Genomic DNA, 14,755 nt, shown 5'->3' with positions numbered 1-14,755 from the left:
AGGGTTGTGTCCCTGCCTGTGCCTGAGGGGTGGGAGCTGACCCTGCACACAGCAGGCCCCACCTCCAGCTGAGGTGACAGCACAGGGAAAGGGGCTAGGCACTGGCTGATGTCCCCAAAGGACCCACAGCCATGAGGTCCCTAAACCTTAAAAGTCAGAGACTAAAATTCTCTGTGGTTGATAGAAAGTGCTGGGGAACACCCAGGGACATGGATTTTTCACTGGAGTTAGAAAGTTCTCCAGAAGGCCATTTCTCACCTAAAGGAACCAGCAGAAAGAGCAACCAAAGGGACAGACCTCAAACCCTCCATTTCTCTCAAAACTGCGAAGAGCCCAGGGCAGGAGCTTAAACTGAGTTTATTCAACAGCATGTGGCCAGGTCAGCAGCTTTTGGACAAGAGGTTGTGGTCGGGTGGATACAGACCCGGATCTACAGAGCAGCCATGGGAAGCAACAAGCACCTCATGGGTACAAACACCGATAGCTAGACCTGGATCCACAGAGCAGCCCCAGAAGCACAGACACCCCACAGATACAGACACCAATGGGTTTACATATAAAACCCCACGTCGTTTTGACATTTGCTGGCAAATTGTACTTTGGCAAACAGACACACAGATGGGCACACAGACAGGCTGAGGTCCCCTCACACAGGGCACAGTCTTCATGGGTTTTACAGGGAATGGGAATGCTGAGCTGGAATTTTGTTTTGATGAAGTTGGGTTGACCAGAGTCCATCTGACAGTGACTGACTGAACAGGAAGTGCTAAACAGGCTGAGGGCACAACCAGCCGATGCTGAACCACAGCCAAGGGACTAAGGTTAAATACATCTCAATCCCATCTGGCCACAGAGGTGAATTTCAATGAGAAACAAAACTCTGCCAGAACCTTTGCAGTTTCTCCTAACGAGGCCCAGAGCACTTGGGGATCCCTGTGGACACAGTCACACCTGGAGCCATGTCTCTTCACAGCAGAATGAAGGTCAGTGAGATGCCCAGTGTGTTCTGGCCCAAGCTGTGGCACCATCAGCCTTGGCCTGGCTGATGGACACAACTACACAGATGAGAAAGGGAGTGACAAATCCCTTTGGGATTGCAGGAGATGAAAAGCAGGCCTGGGAACACCTTCCTGAGAAGAGCAGTGGAGCAGGCCAGACTGCCTAGGTGTGTGCAATGGTCCCTGACTGTCACTGACCTCAAGGCCAGCACGGAAGTACAACTGCTGGCAGGTACTGCCAGGCCTGCTTGTCAGAGAGTGGGGAATCCCACGGCTTCAGGTGAAGTCCCTCACCCCCTAATGCTCCAAGTCCGTGCCAGCTGCAAGCTGAGGGTAAGAAAGAGGCAATTTCCAGGGCAGCACCTCATGGCTTGGGCTGACAGAAACTATCCCTGCAAACTGAGGGGCAGGAACCCAGGAAGAATTGCCATTTATTACACAATAAAACCTAAATATTTCAAGTTAACAGTGAGTCCTTCCTCACCTGGAGACAAAATAACACCTGCTGCACTCTGCACTCACCTCACGGCTTCTTGAGGCCACAGGGCAGCCCCACCCCTGGCTTGGCCCCCACAGCAGGTGGGGAGTGCCACACAGCTGAGCTTGTGCGCTTGAAATAGCGGGGTTTGCTCTTGTAGAAGATGTGCTCCAGCTTGGGGCTGGGGATGGCCCCAAACAGCGCATCCACATCTGGAGGGTTGTAGTACTGCCGGATCACAGCCTGGCTGAGCTGATTCCCTATGGGAACAGATGGGGTTTGCGTTAATGTTGTTAATTGGAATTGCTGTTTGGTGTGTTGTATGAAGTGTGTCCCTGCTCTCCTCATCTCTCACCACTCCAAGGCAGCTTAGCAGAGTATTTGTTACCCAACAAGATTCCCAAGAGCTGGAGGAACCTCTGACTCCACATTCCACATAGAACCATGGAATGGTTTGGGCTGGAATGGACTTCAAAGTTCATCCTGTTCACATTCCCTGCCATGGGCAGGGCCACCTACCACTAAACCAGGTTGCTCCAAGCCCTGCCCACCCTGGACTCAGACACAGAAGTACTCACTTTGTGCTCGAGTACTGGTAACTACTCCAGATAGGAGGAACTGGGCAAAACCCCGTATCAGGTTCTACAACCTGCTGGGGCAGATCTGCCACAGGGATATTGGGGGTTCCAGACAGACATCTGCCCCAACACGTACCAGTGGCCCAGGCAGGGATGGGCTTGCGCGGCTGACTCTCGTCATCCGTTGAGTCGTCGCTGTTCAGGTCCAGCCCATAATCATTCGAGTTTGCCACAGGGGGCTTGAGTTCTTTCCTGCTCTGTGGAGTCATCTGGTATGAATTGCAGACAGTGGAATTCTGGAAGGCAAACACATTCCACAGGTGTTGGATGCAGCAGCACTGCCACACTCCAAGCTACAGCGGGACCAGCTTGTGCCCCACCTCCTGCTCTGTCACCCCACAGCAAACCCTGAGTCTGGCAGCACTCAAGTTTGGACTGAGAGCTTGAGGCAAATTCCAAAGTTGTGACCCAATTACAGCTGTGCATGGCCTTCTCCTCTTTAATTAGGCTGATTAACTGGCCACATCTGGCAAGTGCATGCAGTAATAGATGGACCTAACAGATCTAACAGAAAGGCAGCTCTACTCAGATTAAGCAAAGGTTAAGTGGAGGTTTTATGTCACTGGAGCAGAGTCATGTACCCTAAATACTCTGCAACCCAACTTCTGGGCTTGATTAATAATATAAAACTGATAATTGCCACACAGAGAACCTGCTCACCACCTCAGCCAAACCAACCTCATGCTGATGGGAGCAGCACTGCCAGGAAGTACAAGGCAGTGAGGAAACCTACAACTGTAAATTTCATTTTTTTCAACTGAAAATATTCTGTTGAAATTCAGTTTTCAACCATGAAACCCTGCAGAGCTGGACACAGTTGTCCTTCCCCACAAGCGACTCCCTTCATGGCTTTGTGTCCAGTGACATTAACTCCCATCCAATTGTGAGAAATAAAATAACATGGTCTTATTACAAGCAAGATTATTTGAGTTAGAATAGGATCTCTTTCCTTTGCTTAGGGTTTCCTTTTACATTGTTATGATTTTATAGGAAATTTATAGGTGTACTGTGAAGATTGTAAGGTACCAGGTACAGTCAGGACCTGGCACTGAGGGCCTTTTACGGCAGGGGAGGGAAAATACCAAGAACCTAAAATAAACATGTAGAGGCCCCTGTGCACAAAGGTCTCTTGGATACATGGTGGTCTCTGTGAACAAAGGAGACCCTTCATCTAGTGTGTGGGGGATTCTGCACAACCAATTAAGGAGAAGATGACACCCCCTCTCCCTTTGGAGAAGACACCTCTTTATGGCAAGACCAGCAAGCCAATGAATATGCATTATCTGATGAAAACTGCCAGGACTCGGTAAACTACAAAAAGTGAAGTTTGAATGTGAGGTGTGCTCCCAGACCCCTGTGGTTTGAAGCACCCAGCACATGCTGAAAATAAAACTTTCCTCTTTGTTATACTTCCTTTGTTTCATAGGGTATTGCTGGCTTCTAAATTTAAGAGGAGGATTTTTCTACACACTGGTTCTGCACTCTAATACTGAGCTTTGCAAGGACTCACCAGAGTTATGTGTTTGTTGGGGACACGAACACGCACCCACAGATTTCTCCCATTCAAACCCAACACTGTTCTACAGGCTCTGCTGCCACCTTGTGGCCCTTCCCAAAATTGACCCTAAATAAAACTAACTCAGCGTCTTTTCTGCCCCAGGGGTCCTTCCAGTATTTAAGAGGAGATACATAGAGAGTCCAGACAGCTCCAACAGCTTCTGTCTTATCCACAGCCAGAAACCCTGGCCAATCCCTCCCACTGCCCTTCCCTCTGTCACTGAAATATTCTGAGTCAACCCCAGATAACAAGGATTTACAGAATTCCTGTGTTATTGGAATGGCAGATAAAAGCAGAGGGTGGGACTGCCTGAAGTAGGAGCAGAGCAGTGCTGGGACTGAAGCGCTTCACTCTCACCCCTAAGGACACATCTCCAGTTACCTCCTTATTTTCCAGGAGTGGTGCCCGGGCATTTTCTTTGGCTTTTTGTTCCTCTGACTGTTTTTTCTGCTCTTCCTCCTGCTTCTTCAAAATTGCCAGCATCTGCTGCTCCCGCTGCAAGTGACACCCACAGGATTACCCTTAGGGACTACACTGCCAGCCCAGTCGTTCACCTTTGTGACATGCAAAATAACTCAGCACCTAATTGCAACTCTGCTCCTCATGCAGCTGAGGAGCATTTGGGACATGGCACAGTTCCCTCAGATGTTCACAAACCCACCAACCCCCATGTCAGAGCACCAGTTGCCTTTCCCAGAGCCTCCTGCCTTGAAAACCTTGCTACTGATTGGTTCTGCAGGCAATAAAAGCCAGAAAAGAGCTGACCATCTGCAGAAGTCTGTGCTACTGCTTGTGGTCTCTTTCTAAACTAACAAACAATATTTTTAGAGGTCAACACCCCACTGTACCATAGCCGTCCCAAACAGGTCAAACCTCCAGCTCAGAAGTGCCACAAGTAGCTCCTCAGAACTTCCCCACACCATCCTAGCTGAGGTGCTGTGACAGCAATAGCTGCTGAGGTCAGACCATGTGGCTTCTACCCCTCCCTAAAATCCAGCACTTACCTCTTTCTTCTCCATCTCCCTCTGGAGCTGCTCCTTAGCAGCTTGCACTTCCCTCTGCAGGCGGGTGGTCTTTTCCTGCTCCTCCCGGAGCCTGAGAACCACAGCACAGGCCATCAACAACCAGAACCACACCAGGGCCCCCCTTGCTGCCTGCAGCAACCCACACTCCCTCAGAGCTTTTCAGACAGCAAATCACCACACTCCCAACACCCCTGGGCCCAGAATTCCTCCTTGGCAGCTCAGCACCAACCACAGTCTGCAGTTGTGCTACCACCTCACAGTGGTTCCTTGCTGCTTGAGCCTTCCACTCCTGCCCTCTGTTCTGGCTGCGTTTCCAGCCCAGCACAGAATTTGGTACGTAAATGGGGATTTTCACTTACCTTTCTGCCTCAATCTGCTCCTGCTCCCTCTTCCTCTCCAGCTCTCTCTCTGCAGCCAGGTGTCTCTCCCGCTCCTCTGCCAGTCTCTGCTCAGCGATTTTCCGTGCACGCTCCTGCTCCTCTTCCCTCCTTTTTTGCATCAGCTCCCTCTGCCGTCGTTTCTCCTCTTCCTCCTGTAAGCCCAGGCAGACAGTTACTCACCTGACAGGAGCAGGTTCCAGGAGAAAGCACCAGAACCCCCTCGCTTGGCTCAAATCCCCATTGCTACACAGCAGGGAAACATCTTAGGGCTAAATTCCCAGTGCCCAGGGCAGGTGGATGCCCCTCTCCAGTTCTGCCTGTGGGACTGGGCAGGCCTCACACACCTGTTGCAGAGCTCTTTGTCTCCTGGCCTCCTCCTCCTGCCTGCGCCGGGCCTCCACTTCCTCCATCTTCCTGGCAGCCACTCTCTTCTTGATCTTCTCCTCTGCCAGCCTTTCTTCCTTCACCTGGAGCACAGACAGAGACGGATTTCAGGCAGCACAGCAGGACCTCCCATAGGCTCAGAGCTCTAACCCTCTCACAGGGCAAACTCTTCCTCCTTTGCCCACAGGGAGCCAAGGGGACCTGTGCTCCATTGTAAAAAGGTCACATTTAGGGCACCGACCTTGTTTTACACGCCCCCCAGGAAGAGCTGACCCCACCCTGGATGTTTACACATCCGGCCCCACAAAGCTGTTGGAATATATCCTCAGTCATGCAATCAGACAGGCAGATGGGGATAATTAAAGCAGACAAATGACAAGTGCAGCCACTGCACAAATTGCCTGGAAGTCTGGGATACAAGGAAGGCTCCAGAGGAAGGATGTTTGCTTTCCCTTCTCCAGCTATTACTCAGTTGGGAGAAGCAGGAGACAAAGCCTCGGGGCCATTAGGCTGCCTTTATCTACTGCAAGTCCTTCCTTCTCCCTTCTACCAAAGCATTAATAAAGCCTATTTAGATTCACGATTCTGGAAAAACAGGAGTTCAGCAGCCATTTGCTGCAGCCAGAGAAAGGAGTTCCTCAGGATCACCAGGGCTCTGGAAAGTTCTTTATCCAACTGTTCTCTGGTTCAGCTTCCAGAATCCAAGCACCCTCCATTCCCCTGCTCCCAGAGAGCACACTTCTGTGGCATCAAAGACCTCAAGGAGCATGGATTCTCCCAAATGAGCTCTGTGGAGGCCATACCTTCTCTGTCTTCTCATCAAACAGTGCTATCTTCTGCTCGATTTTCCTCTTCTTCTCCTTCTCCATTTCCTCCACCCGCTCCCGGGCCCGCAGCACCTTGCGCAGGCGCTCCTCGCGTTTCCTAAGGACACAGCCCAGCTCACCGTCATGTTCCAGCGGGGTGAGCTCCTCACCACTCAGCACAAGGCCAAAGATCACAGCAAGAAACCCAGTGGCTCAAATTCCACATTAATTTAAGCACCAGCCATGTTTAAGCTCCATCAGAGAGGGCGGACTCAAGTCAAAAAGCTGCAGCAGTGGCTGACAAGGACAATTAATGGGTTTTGTATCAGCATTCTAGAGAATTCTGAGAACAAACACTGCCCATGCCCACAGAAATTTCTGCTGCTTCCATGGGCTCTGGAAGGTAAAACATGTAGACACGGGTACCTACAGCAGCATGACCACATCTACTCACAGCTTTGCCTCATCAAGTCGCCGTTTCTTCTCCTCCTCTAATTTTTGCCTTCTCAGCTGCTCAGCTTCCTGCTTCTTACGCAGAGTCTCCAGCTTCTGCCTCTCCTTTTCCTGAGGGGAATTGAAATGTGACTGTACCCACCTGCCAGGGGCTCCTTCCCACCTCACCTGCTCTGCCATGGGCACAGAGGTGACAGCAGGAGCTGCAGCCAGGAACAAGGGATAGTGACATTCCTGGAGCAGAGCTCAGTGAGTGATCTGGTAATTAATGGATATATGCACGGAAAACAAGGCTGTGCTGTTAATGTTGGGAAGCAAGAGAAGCTGGGACGTTGAAACAGGAGCTCTGGAAGCCCAGGCAGCACCTCCAGGGATTGCAGGCAGCCAGCCCTATGCTTTCTCTTAGAGCTAAGGACCCACAAAGCAGTGCCAATGCCTGGCACTGATCCCACTTCCTGCAGCGAGCACAGGGACAGATGGTGCTCCAGGAAACACCTTGGGCTCCCACCGGCACCTTTGCCTCCCACAAAGCTCTATCTGATGGTGAACCACCACCACTCTGAGAGCTCCCAGCTTGCTCCAGCACACAGCCAGCCCCACATGCCAGCTGGAAACAGGAGCTTTCTCCTTGTTTTCCTGACCCAGCCCAGACACACTGTCAACCAGGGGAGTGAGATCCAGCCACCACTAGAGCCGCAGCAAATGTGGATTAACATCAGCTCACTCCATGCCACAGCAGGCCTGGTCTCAGCACAAACCCATGGATCAGCACTGGGAATACCCAAGGGATTCCCTTACATTGGGCTCAGCTTTGTAAAAGCTTGGTCAGCATCCAAACTAGTTAATATAAACCCAACAATTGTATCTTATTGCTCTGCTGCTATTTAGTTATGCTTAGCTCCCATGTGGAAAACGTCCTCAGGGGAAGTTGCCTGCACTGGAATGAAACCTAAAACATAACATTTCATGAACTGACAGCAGCAGACGAAGCACTCCCTTAGCCACAAGACTTTTCTCATCGTATTAACTCCTTTGTAGGACTCACACCAACATCAGCAGAAGCCCAGTGAGACTGAAGCTGGAATCCTTCACTGCTTCCCAAGAGCCATCCCTGACCCACTGGAGCACAATCAGGCTCTGTGCAGCACAGCCTGACAGCTCTAGGAAGCTCTGCTGCCAAGTTGCTAAGTGCAGGAAAAGCAAATCCTGCATGCTGCCCTTCCCTCCCTCCCAGCATTTCTGCAAGGGAAAACCAGCCCCAGAGCTCCCTACTTTGCAGGTGAGTTATTGGGTATCAGGAGTACAAGCACTCCCTGCTTCCAGCAGGGCTCTGGGTGCATCTAGAAAGCTACACCCTTGTATGGAAGCAGCTCTCAAATCCTATCCTCCCAAACTGCTCCTGTCTGGGGTACAGGGGCTTGGAAACCTCCCTGGGAGTATTGCAGAAGCACCAGCCAGCCAAGGAGTCCTGCTGGTCTGTGCTGGTCCCAAGAGTGGTAGTGATGCCTCTGGATTTGGACATTAGCACACCTGTCTGACTGGCCCCACATCCAGGACAGCCTTGTGTTTCCTCCTGCTTCAAAGGTTTGGAAAACCTCAACAGTTTGGATTTAAGAGGGATTTGCTCAATCTCACTCATGAGAGAAGTCCTAGGAAGGAGACCTGGGATGTGCAGGCTTCACACCTCAACATTCACAATCCCCTAGATTTTTGCTTCCCAGTTTTCATTCCTGACTGTTACTTGCCAATACTACAGGGGAATGCTGAAGGAATAAAGCTTATAGTCCAAACTGGAATTCTTTGGGAAGCTGACTAACCCAGACCTTATTTATTTGAATGTAAACAGACAGCTTCAGGTTACTTCTTAGTTCCAAATGGGTTGCAAAGTTCCTTTCACGTCTATGCTTTAAGTTAGGCACTTATCAAACCATGGTATACTGGCTCAGAGCAGGGTTTCCTTTTACCTTGGGATCAGCCTGTACACAGGTGTTGTGCCTGATGAAGGATTTTATGACTCCGTTTCTCCCCACAGAGCTCGGCGTCATGAGGAGCTGGTTTTTCTGCACGGTGTGAAGGAACGTTTTGAACGGGCGCACGACCTGCGGGAGGGACACCAAAGTATGACTAGGAACAAGCAACAAAAGGTCTTGGTGAGGTACTCCAGGGTTACAGAGATCTTACCTTGCTGGATGGCAAGACTGGGGATATAGTCTTCTTCCTGGGAGGGGACAGCCCTCCCTCCTCCACCTGCTGGTGATCGTAGCACTCATCCACAGCTCTCTTGTAGCTTGGCTTCCTCCTGTGAGACAGCACAGTCCATCACACCCAGCAAACCCTCCTGATGTCTCAAAGTCAGGGCTGGAAAGCACCATAAATTATCCCAGCTTAAAAGAGATTCCACTGTGGCAAGGCTCTGGCACAGGGTTCCAGAGAAGCTGTGGTTGCCCCATCCCTGGAAGCGTCCAAGGCCAGGATGGATGGGAATTGGAGCAACTTGTTCTGGTGGAAGGTGTCCCTGCCCCTGGCAGGGGGTGGGACTAGGTGGGCTTTAAGGTCCCTTCTAGAATTCTGCATGTACAGGCTGCTAGCCAATAAAAAAGTTAATGCAATAGAAAACAGAAATAAAATCACAGAATCATAAGGACAGGGAAAACTTATTTGCAGAAGTTTCATGGTCACAAACACTGAGGCCACTGAATAACATTCCAGCACTGAACCTGCTTTGAACTGAATACAGTCCCCCAAGGCACTTCCAACCAGTGATCCCATGGGCCTACCTGGCACTCTGAGGTGGATCCAGGGTCTCCCCACTCTTATTTAGCTTGTTTTCTGAAAGCAAACAGTTACACAGTGAGTTCTGGCAGGAAAGATTCCCCTCCAATACAGATTTGACAGCAGAGAACAGAGGTAGCAGCTCACTGAACATCAAAACCACTTGTTCCCACCCAGAAACTCCAGAGAAAGCAGAGCTGCCCAAAGCTGTCAGTGCCCAGCAATCAGGCTTGACTGGGCCTCCCAGAGCCGTTATTACACCCATCTCCATATGCTTCCCAGGGTGGAAATAACTCCAGCACAGAGTTTCCTCACTGCTAATTGTCTGAAGTAAATCCTCACTCATTAAACATTAATTATTCTTTCAAACTGAGCTCTCAAATTAACGAGCAAACATTTCCAGCTTCTCAAAGCAGCAACTTCCCAAAGTCCTGCTCCAAACCCCTCTGGAATTACCACTGCTGCTTGGCTCCTGCAGCTGCCACTGTTTGCTGATAGTGTGGGAGCGAAGGGACATCCGCAGGCCTTGGGAATCCTGTGGGAAAAGCAAAGGGGTTTCAGGACAATTCTACATGGAAAGAGCACATTCCTGGTTCATAGTGTGGGGTGGTTCTTACAAGGGCACAGTCAGCAGCATTACAAGGGAACACCAAAACGCTTCTTGGCAAAGTCCTGGATGCTGCATCATCAGGAGAAGCACGAACATTAACAGAGCATCTGCACTGCTTAAACTCAACAAACTCATCAACTATTAAGGCCAAAAGGATTCCAAGCTGTAAATCTGTGCTGCTGAAGCTCTGGCCAGAGCCAGCATGCCCATTTCCCTGAATAGTGATGAATGTGAAGCCCAGAGACAGTGGACAAATGGCTCATTTCCATGATTTATCTGTTTGTTGTGGGATACCCAGTGCTGCTCTCCATCTCTGCACTTATACCAGAGCAGGCTCCACTGGGATAATGGGCTGTGGCTTCTGGAATTGCTCTCTGCTAGCAATACCTCCCCCAGCCCACACTGGCCAGCAAGCAGCAGGTTGGGAGGAAAAAGATTCATGGTGATTTTATTCTCCCCAGTTGCTTCTGAGGAGTCTTGTCCCAAGGGCAGGCACAGGAGCCACCCTGCAGCCCAAGAGAGGACAGACCTAGATAACCTGGCCTGGGAAGGACCTGACAGAGTCAAAGCGTGCACTGAAATTTATTCTGGACAAAACACCAACATGATCCCAGGGTTTCTTCCCCAGTGAGTATTGTGGAGGGAAAGGTTTTGACCTGAATAATATTCACAAATTTCTGTGGCTGTCTAAACTAACAAGTGATGAATTATCTGCAGGACTGACCAAAGGGTCAAAAGGAGCTTTAAAAATTCAGAAACAACAACAGTGTGCAAACCATGACACCAACTGAACCAAATTTCCCTGAACTATAAGGTGGTTTTTTATCTCTAGAGATCTGGGACTGAATTTTCACACAATGGTCTCTAGCAAGAGGTTAAGAAGGAAGAGATCCATTTTCCTGTCAAAACCACCTGGACACAAATGCTTTTAAACCCTGCTCAGACCTTACCCTGGAGGGGACGCAGGGTCCAGAAGAAGTCCTAAAGCAAAAAAAGACAGAAGATGCTTTAGTAACACTGAAAAAACTGGAAAGCCACTTGGATTTTACACCAAGAACGGCAGGGGAAGAGTACTGCAAGCAGGATAGTAAGGATAAATAAATAACCAAAAGCATTCTCACCCAGCTATGACAACAGTTTCTTCATTCTCTGTAACTTCGGCACAGTTGGAGGCTGTGGGAAAGGACAAAAGCACACCTGAGCTGCAAGGTTTGGGTACAGGCCAAAGATCTGCTGGGATGAGGGTCAATCCAGGCACTGCAGAGGGGTTTGTCCTGCCCCAGGGCAGGGGAGGGCACTGGAGCACACCCAGGTGGCACTGCAGGAAAGCACCACTTTCAATTATAGATGAGTTCAGAGCGATACTCCATGAGTTAGAGTTAGGGGGGCTGGGTTTGGCCTTGGGCTCATCTGCAGGGCCATGCCTGGGCACTAATAGCAGTTAGAGCCAGTGTTATTTACAGTGGGAGCACTGCTTCCCAAGCCAGCATTCCAGCTGGCTCTGCCACAGCAAGCTCAGAAGCTCCAGCACAGCTGGAACCTGCTGTGAATAAGCACAGAATCACACAATCCCAGGGTGGGAAGGATCTTAAAGATCATCCAGTCTCACTCTCTGCCATGGACAAGGACACCTCCCATTAGACAGGTTGCTCCAAGTCCCATCCAACCCGGCCCTGAACGCCAGCAAAGGGGAAACCACAACTTCTCTGGGCAACCTCTGCCAGGAAAGAATTTCTTCCATATATCCCACCTCTATTTCCCCTCTTTCAATTTGAACCCATTTTCCCTTGTCCTGTCATTCCAGTTCCTGATGAAGAGTCCCTCTCCAGCTTGTTTGTTTAATAAACCAGTGTGGGATCTGCTGGATTGGGGCTGTGGCATTTCTGGTCCCCAGGCAGTCAGAGAAGGTGCTTTGGGCTTTCAAGCATTAATGAGCACAAGCCAAGCAGCCGAGGACATCTCAGTCCCTCTCCTTACACCTGGAAACTCTGGCTAGGCAAAGAAATGGTCATGTCAGAGGGAAAAAATACACCCTCCCTATCTTGGACTTTCCATTTACTTGTTTCCTTTATCTTACTGAAAAAAATAAAGGTTATAGCCATTCCTCTGCCTTCCTGCATTAACTCCAATGCTTTCATCCCATGGCATGGAAGAATGTTTGAATCAGTCAGTCCTTCCCTAAACCTGCCTCTATCATCAACTATAAAAGAGGGGGAAACTTTTAATCTATAAAGTTCAGCTTCAAATTCCCCTTCTCAAAGCTCTAGAACCAGTAGCCAGATACTATTAAGGACCCAGGAATTTGTGGGAATTTCACTGTCCAGAAAACAGGCAGGGGTTTGGTAGAGCCCATCACCCCTTTTGGATTCTCCCAAACCCCCGTCAGCTTTGCCAGCTGCCCTCACAGAAACTGGGAAGGCCACTTGCCCAGAGAAGCTGTGGCTGTCCCATCCCTCAAAGTGTCCAAGGCCAGGTTGGACAGGGCTTGGATCAGCCTGGGCTAGTGGAAGGTGGCCCTGCCAATGGCAGGGGATGGAACTAGACCGGCTTTAAGGTCCTACCAATCCAAACCCACTTGGGATTCCAGGATTAGTGGCTTCTCCCAGGAAATCAGCAATGGTTAAAGTTAAATTGAAGTGGAGACATTGAGGCTGAGCTCCCAAAGTGATTTACAAGGCTGAATTCAGAGTCACCTGGATTTCTGTGCTCCCAGGGGCTCCAGAAAGCCAGTGAGAACGTCTGTGAGGGATTTCAGTTTGTGTAGCCCAGACAGCTCAGCTGTTACACTCACACTGAATAACTAGCCCAGGCACGCTGCTTTCCTCGCAACAGATCAAAACAAGGAGCAGGAGAGGTGCTCTGGTGACACCCAAGCTCACCCTCTGAGATGGAGGATGCAGATCTTTTCCGATCCACCTTTCTCTTGCTTGCTGCCTTGGCGATGGATTTCCGGATCATACTCTCCCTCTTGCTGGCCAGGGGATATTTCTCTGCCAGGGACGTTCTGTGGCTCAGGGAGGGTTTTCCCATCAGGCTCCGGCGCAAGGAGCGGCGGCTCCTCCGGGAGCCTGTTGGAGTTGCCGGGTTGTCCCTCGGGGGCTGGGAGGGCTCCCCATCCTGCTCGTGTTCCTGAGGGGGGCCATCCCCCTCCTCCAGCACAACCTCTGTGCTCAGGATGATGGTGACATTGGCTGCCTTGGCTGGCTGCAGCTCAGGCACAGCCTCACTGGCCTCGGGAGTACAGGGAACCACCAGCTCAGGGGTTGTGGGCACCAGCAGTGATTTGGGAATGTCGCGTTCCTTGGGAGAGCCATCCCCTGAGCATGTGGGGAGCAGCTCTGCTGGCTCTGCTGCACTATTCTGGAGGGCCACCACAGAGCCCACAGGATCACCTTCCACCCAGGGATCCTTCCCTGCTGCCTGCGGGGTCTCAGGAACCACCTTGGAGTTCCTGGCTAAGGCTGCAGCCTGGAGTCGTGTCACACGCCGAGGGGGGGAGTTTTCTTTGGCCTCGGCTCTGCTGAGCCTCTCCAGGTTTTCTTTGTTCCGGAGTCGCTGAGAGCCTCGCACAGGAGGCAATGGTTTGAAGCTGCTCTTCCTCCTCCTGGATAACCTGACCACAGGAATGGGGCATTAGATGGGAACAGGAGTCGGAAACAGCCGGGAGCCCTTCCATGCATGCACGGGAATGGAGCCAGCACACCTGGGATGGGCCCAGGATACACAGAGCTGCACAAAGCAGCTAATGTAGGCAGTAATTAATGGATGTAACAACTTTAAAGCAGAAAAAATAACGGAGACAAAGCACAGGGGACATAAAACAGAGTCAAGTGACAAATAACAGCACTTTTCATGAGAATTGACGTTTTTCAGTGCTTGTAGACTCTGAGCTTGAGAACACCCCATACACCGGGTCTGACCGAACCTTTAACCCCCATGGGACAAGGGAGGAGACCCTTCAGGGGGCAAAGGAGGAGATGGGACACTCTCCAGGGAGGGAATTGTCTCCATAAGCCCTGGGCAGGGGGGCTGTTCAGCTTCCCGCGGGCTCCCTCACGTCTCCAGGCCCTTCCCACTGCCCCTGCACTCCCCGATCCCGCGGCCCATCCCGAGGCGAGGCTCCCGAGCCCCCGCTCCCACCGCCCCTCACCGCTTCCTGCTGAGCTCCTGCTCCTGTAGCACCGACAACCGCTTCCTCCGCTGCCGGTTCTTCTGCGACGGCGTCTTGGGCATCAGCTCGAGCTCCTCGCTGTAGTCGCTGGAGGGAAAGGGGAGAACGCCGCGGGGTCAGCGCGGAGGGCGGCAGGTACCAGCCAGGGCCTACCAGGGAGCCGAGGAGCGGGGTACGCGTACCTGACGAACATCCTGACCGCCTCCTCGCAGATCTCCTCCAGCCATACCAGGTCGGTGCCGTCCACCTGTCTCCGAAACTCAGCCAGACGCCTCCCGCACTCCACGGGCAGCTGTTGCAGCGAGCGCGACGCGGCCGCCACCGCAGGCGTCCCCATGGCCGCCATCGCCTCAGGCCCAACGGCCGCGCGCGCGCCCCGCCGTTCAAACCCGGCGCGCGCCCCGCCTCTCCAGCCAATCACCGCCCACCGCCCACCGGGCCCCCGCTTTCCATTGGCTGTCTGCTTATACAGCGAGAGGAAG

The 14,755-nt window shown here is 51.5% G+C and overlaps 1 protein-coding gene across 2 annotated transcripts; it reads right to left on the bottom strand.

Annotated features, from left to right (window-relative positions):
• Nucleotides 1–1,411: 1,411 nt before the first annotated feature.
• Nucleotides 1,412–14,629, bottom strand: INCENP (inner centromere protein). Of its 2 annotated transcripts, XM_071559181.1 has the most exons (17): nucleotides 14,456–14,629; nucleotides 14,253–14,360; nucleotides 12,982–13,715; nucleotides 11,224–11,275; nucleotides 11,053–11,083; nucleotides 9,949–10,027; nucleotides 9,498–9,549; nucleotides 8,902–9,019; nucleotides 8,685–8,819; nucleotides 6,722–6,831; nucleotides 6,265–6,385; nucleotides 5,422–5,544; nucleotides 5,057–5,229; nucleotides 4,677–4,767; nucleotides 4,054–4,167; nucleotides 2,191–2,350; nucleotides 1,412–1,736 (listed from the first exon to the last, which is right to left on the bottom strand). In XM_071559181.1, exons 1-17 carry the CDS (start codon nucleotides 14,617–14,619, stop codon nucleotides 1,522–1,524), a joined length of 2,580 nt encoding a protein of 859 aa, XP_071415282.1. In that variant the 5' UTR covers nucleotides 14,620–14,629; the 3' UTR covers nucleotides 1,412–1,521. The 2 variants fall into 2 exon arrangements, with proteins under 2 accessions (XP_071415282.1, XP_071415283.1); XM_071559182.1 differs by lacking the exon at nucleotides 4,054–4,167.
• Between the last annotated feature and the right edge of the window lie 126 nt (nucleotides 14,630–14,755).

This window comes from Pithys albifrons, chromosome 6 (assembly GCF_047495875.1).
Source record: "Pithys albifrons albifrons isolate INPA30051 chromosome 6, PitAlb_v1, whole genome shotgun sequence".
NCBI classification, from domain to species: Eukaryota; Metazoa; Chordata; class Aves; order Passeriformes; family Thamnophilidae; genus Pithys; species Pithys albifrons.
The sequence above is the reverse complement of the archived record's forward strand: the minus strand, read 5'-3'. Positions and strand labels throughout refer to the sequence as shown.

What these genes read in the sequence shown, in the direction of transcription:
- INCENP (XM_071559181.1), bottom strand. Translation starts at nt 14,619, where the DNA reads ATGGCGGCCATGGGGACGCCTGCGGTGGCGGCCGCGTCGCGCTCGCTG. An exon ending in TGCATCCTCCATCTCAGAGG is followed by an intron (nt 11,276 to 12,981) that starts GTGAGCTTGGGT and finishes CCTTTCCCACAG; the next exon opens with CCTCCAACTGTGCCGAAGTT. An exon ending in GAAACTGTTGTCATAGCTGG is followed by an intron (nt 11,084 to 11,223) that starts GTGAGAATGCTT and finishes TTTTTGCTTTAG; the next exon opens with GACTTCTTCTGGACCCTGCG.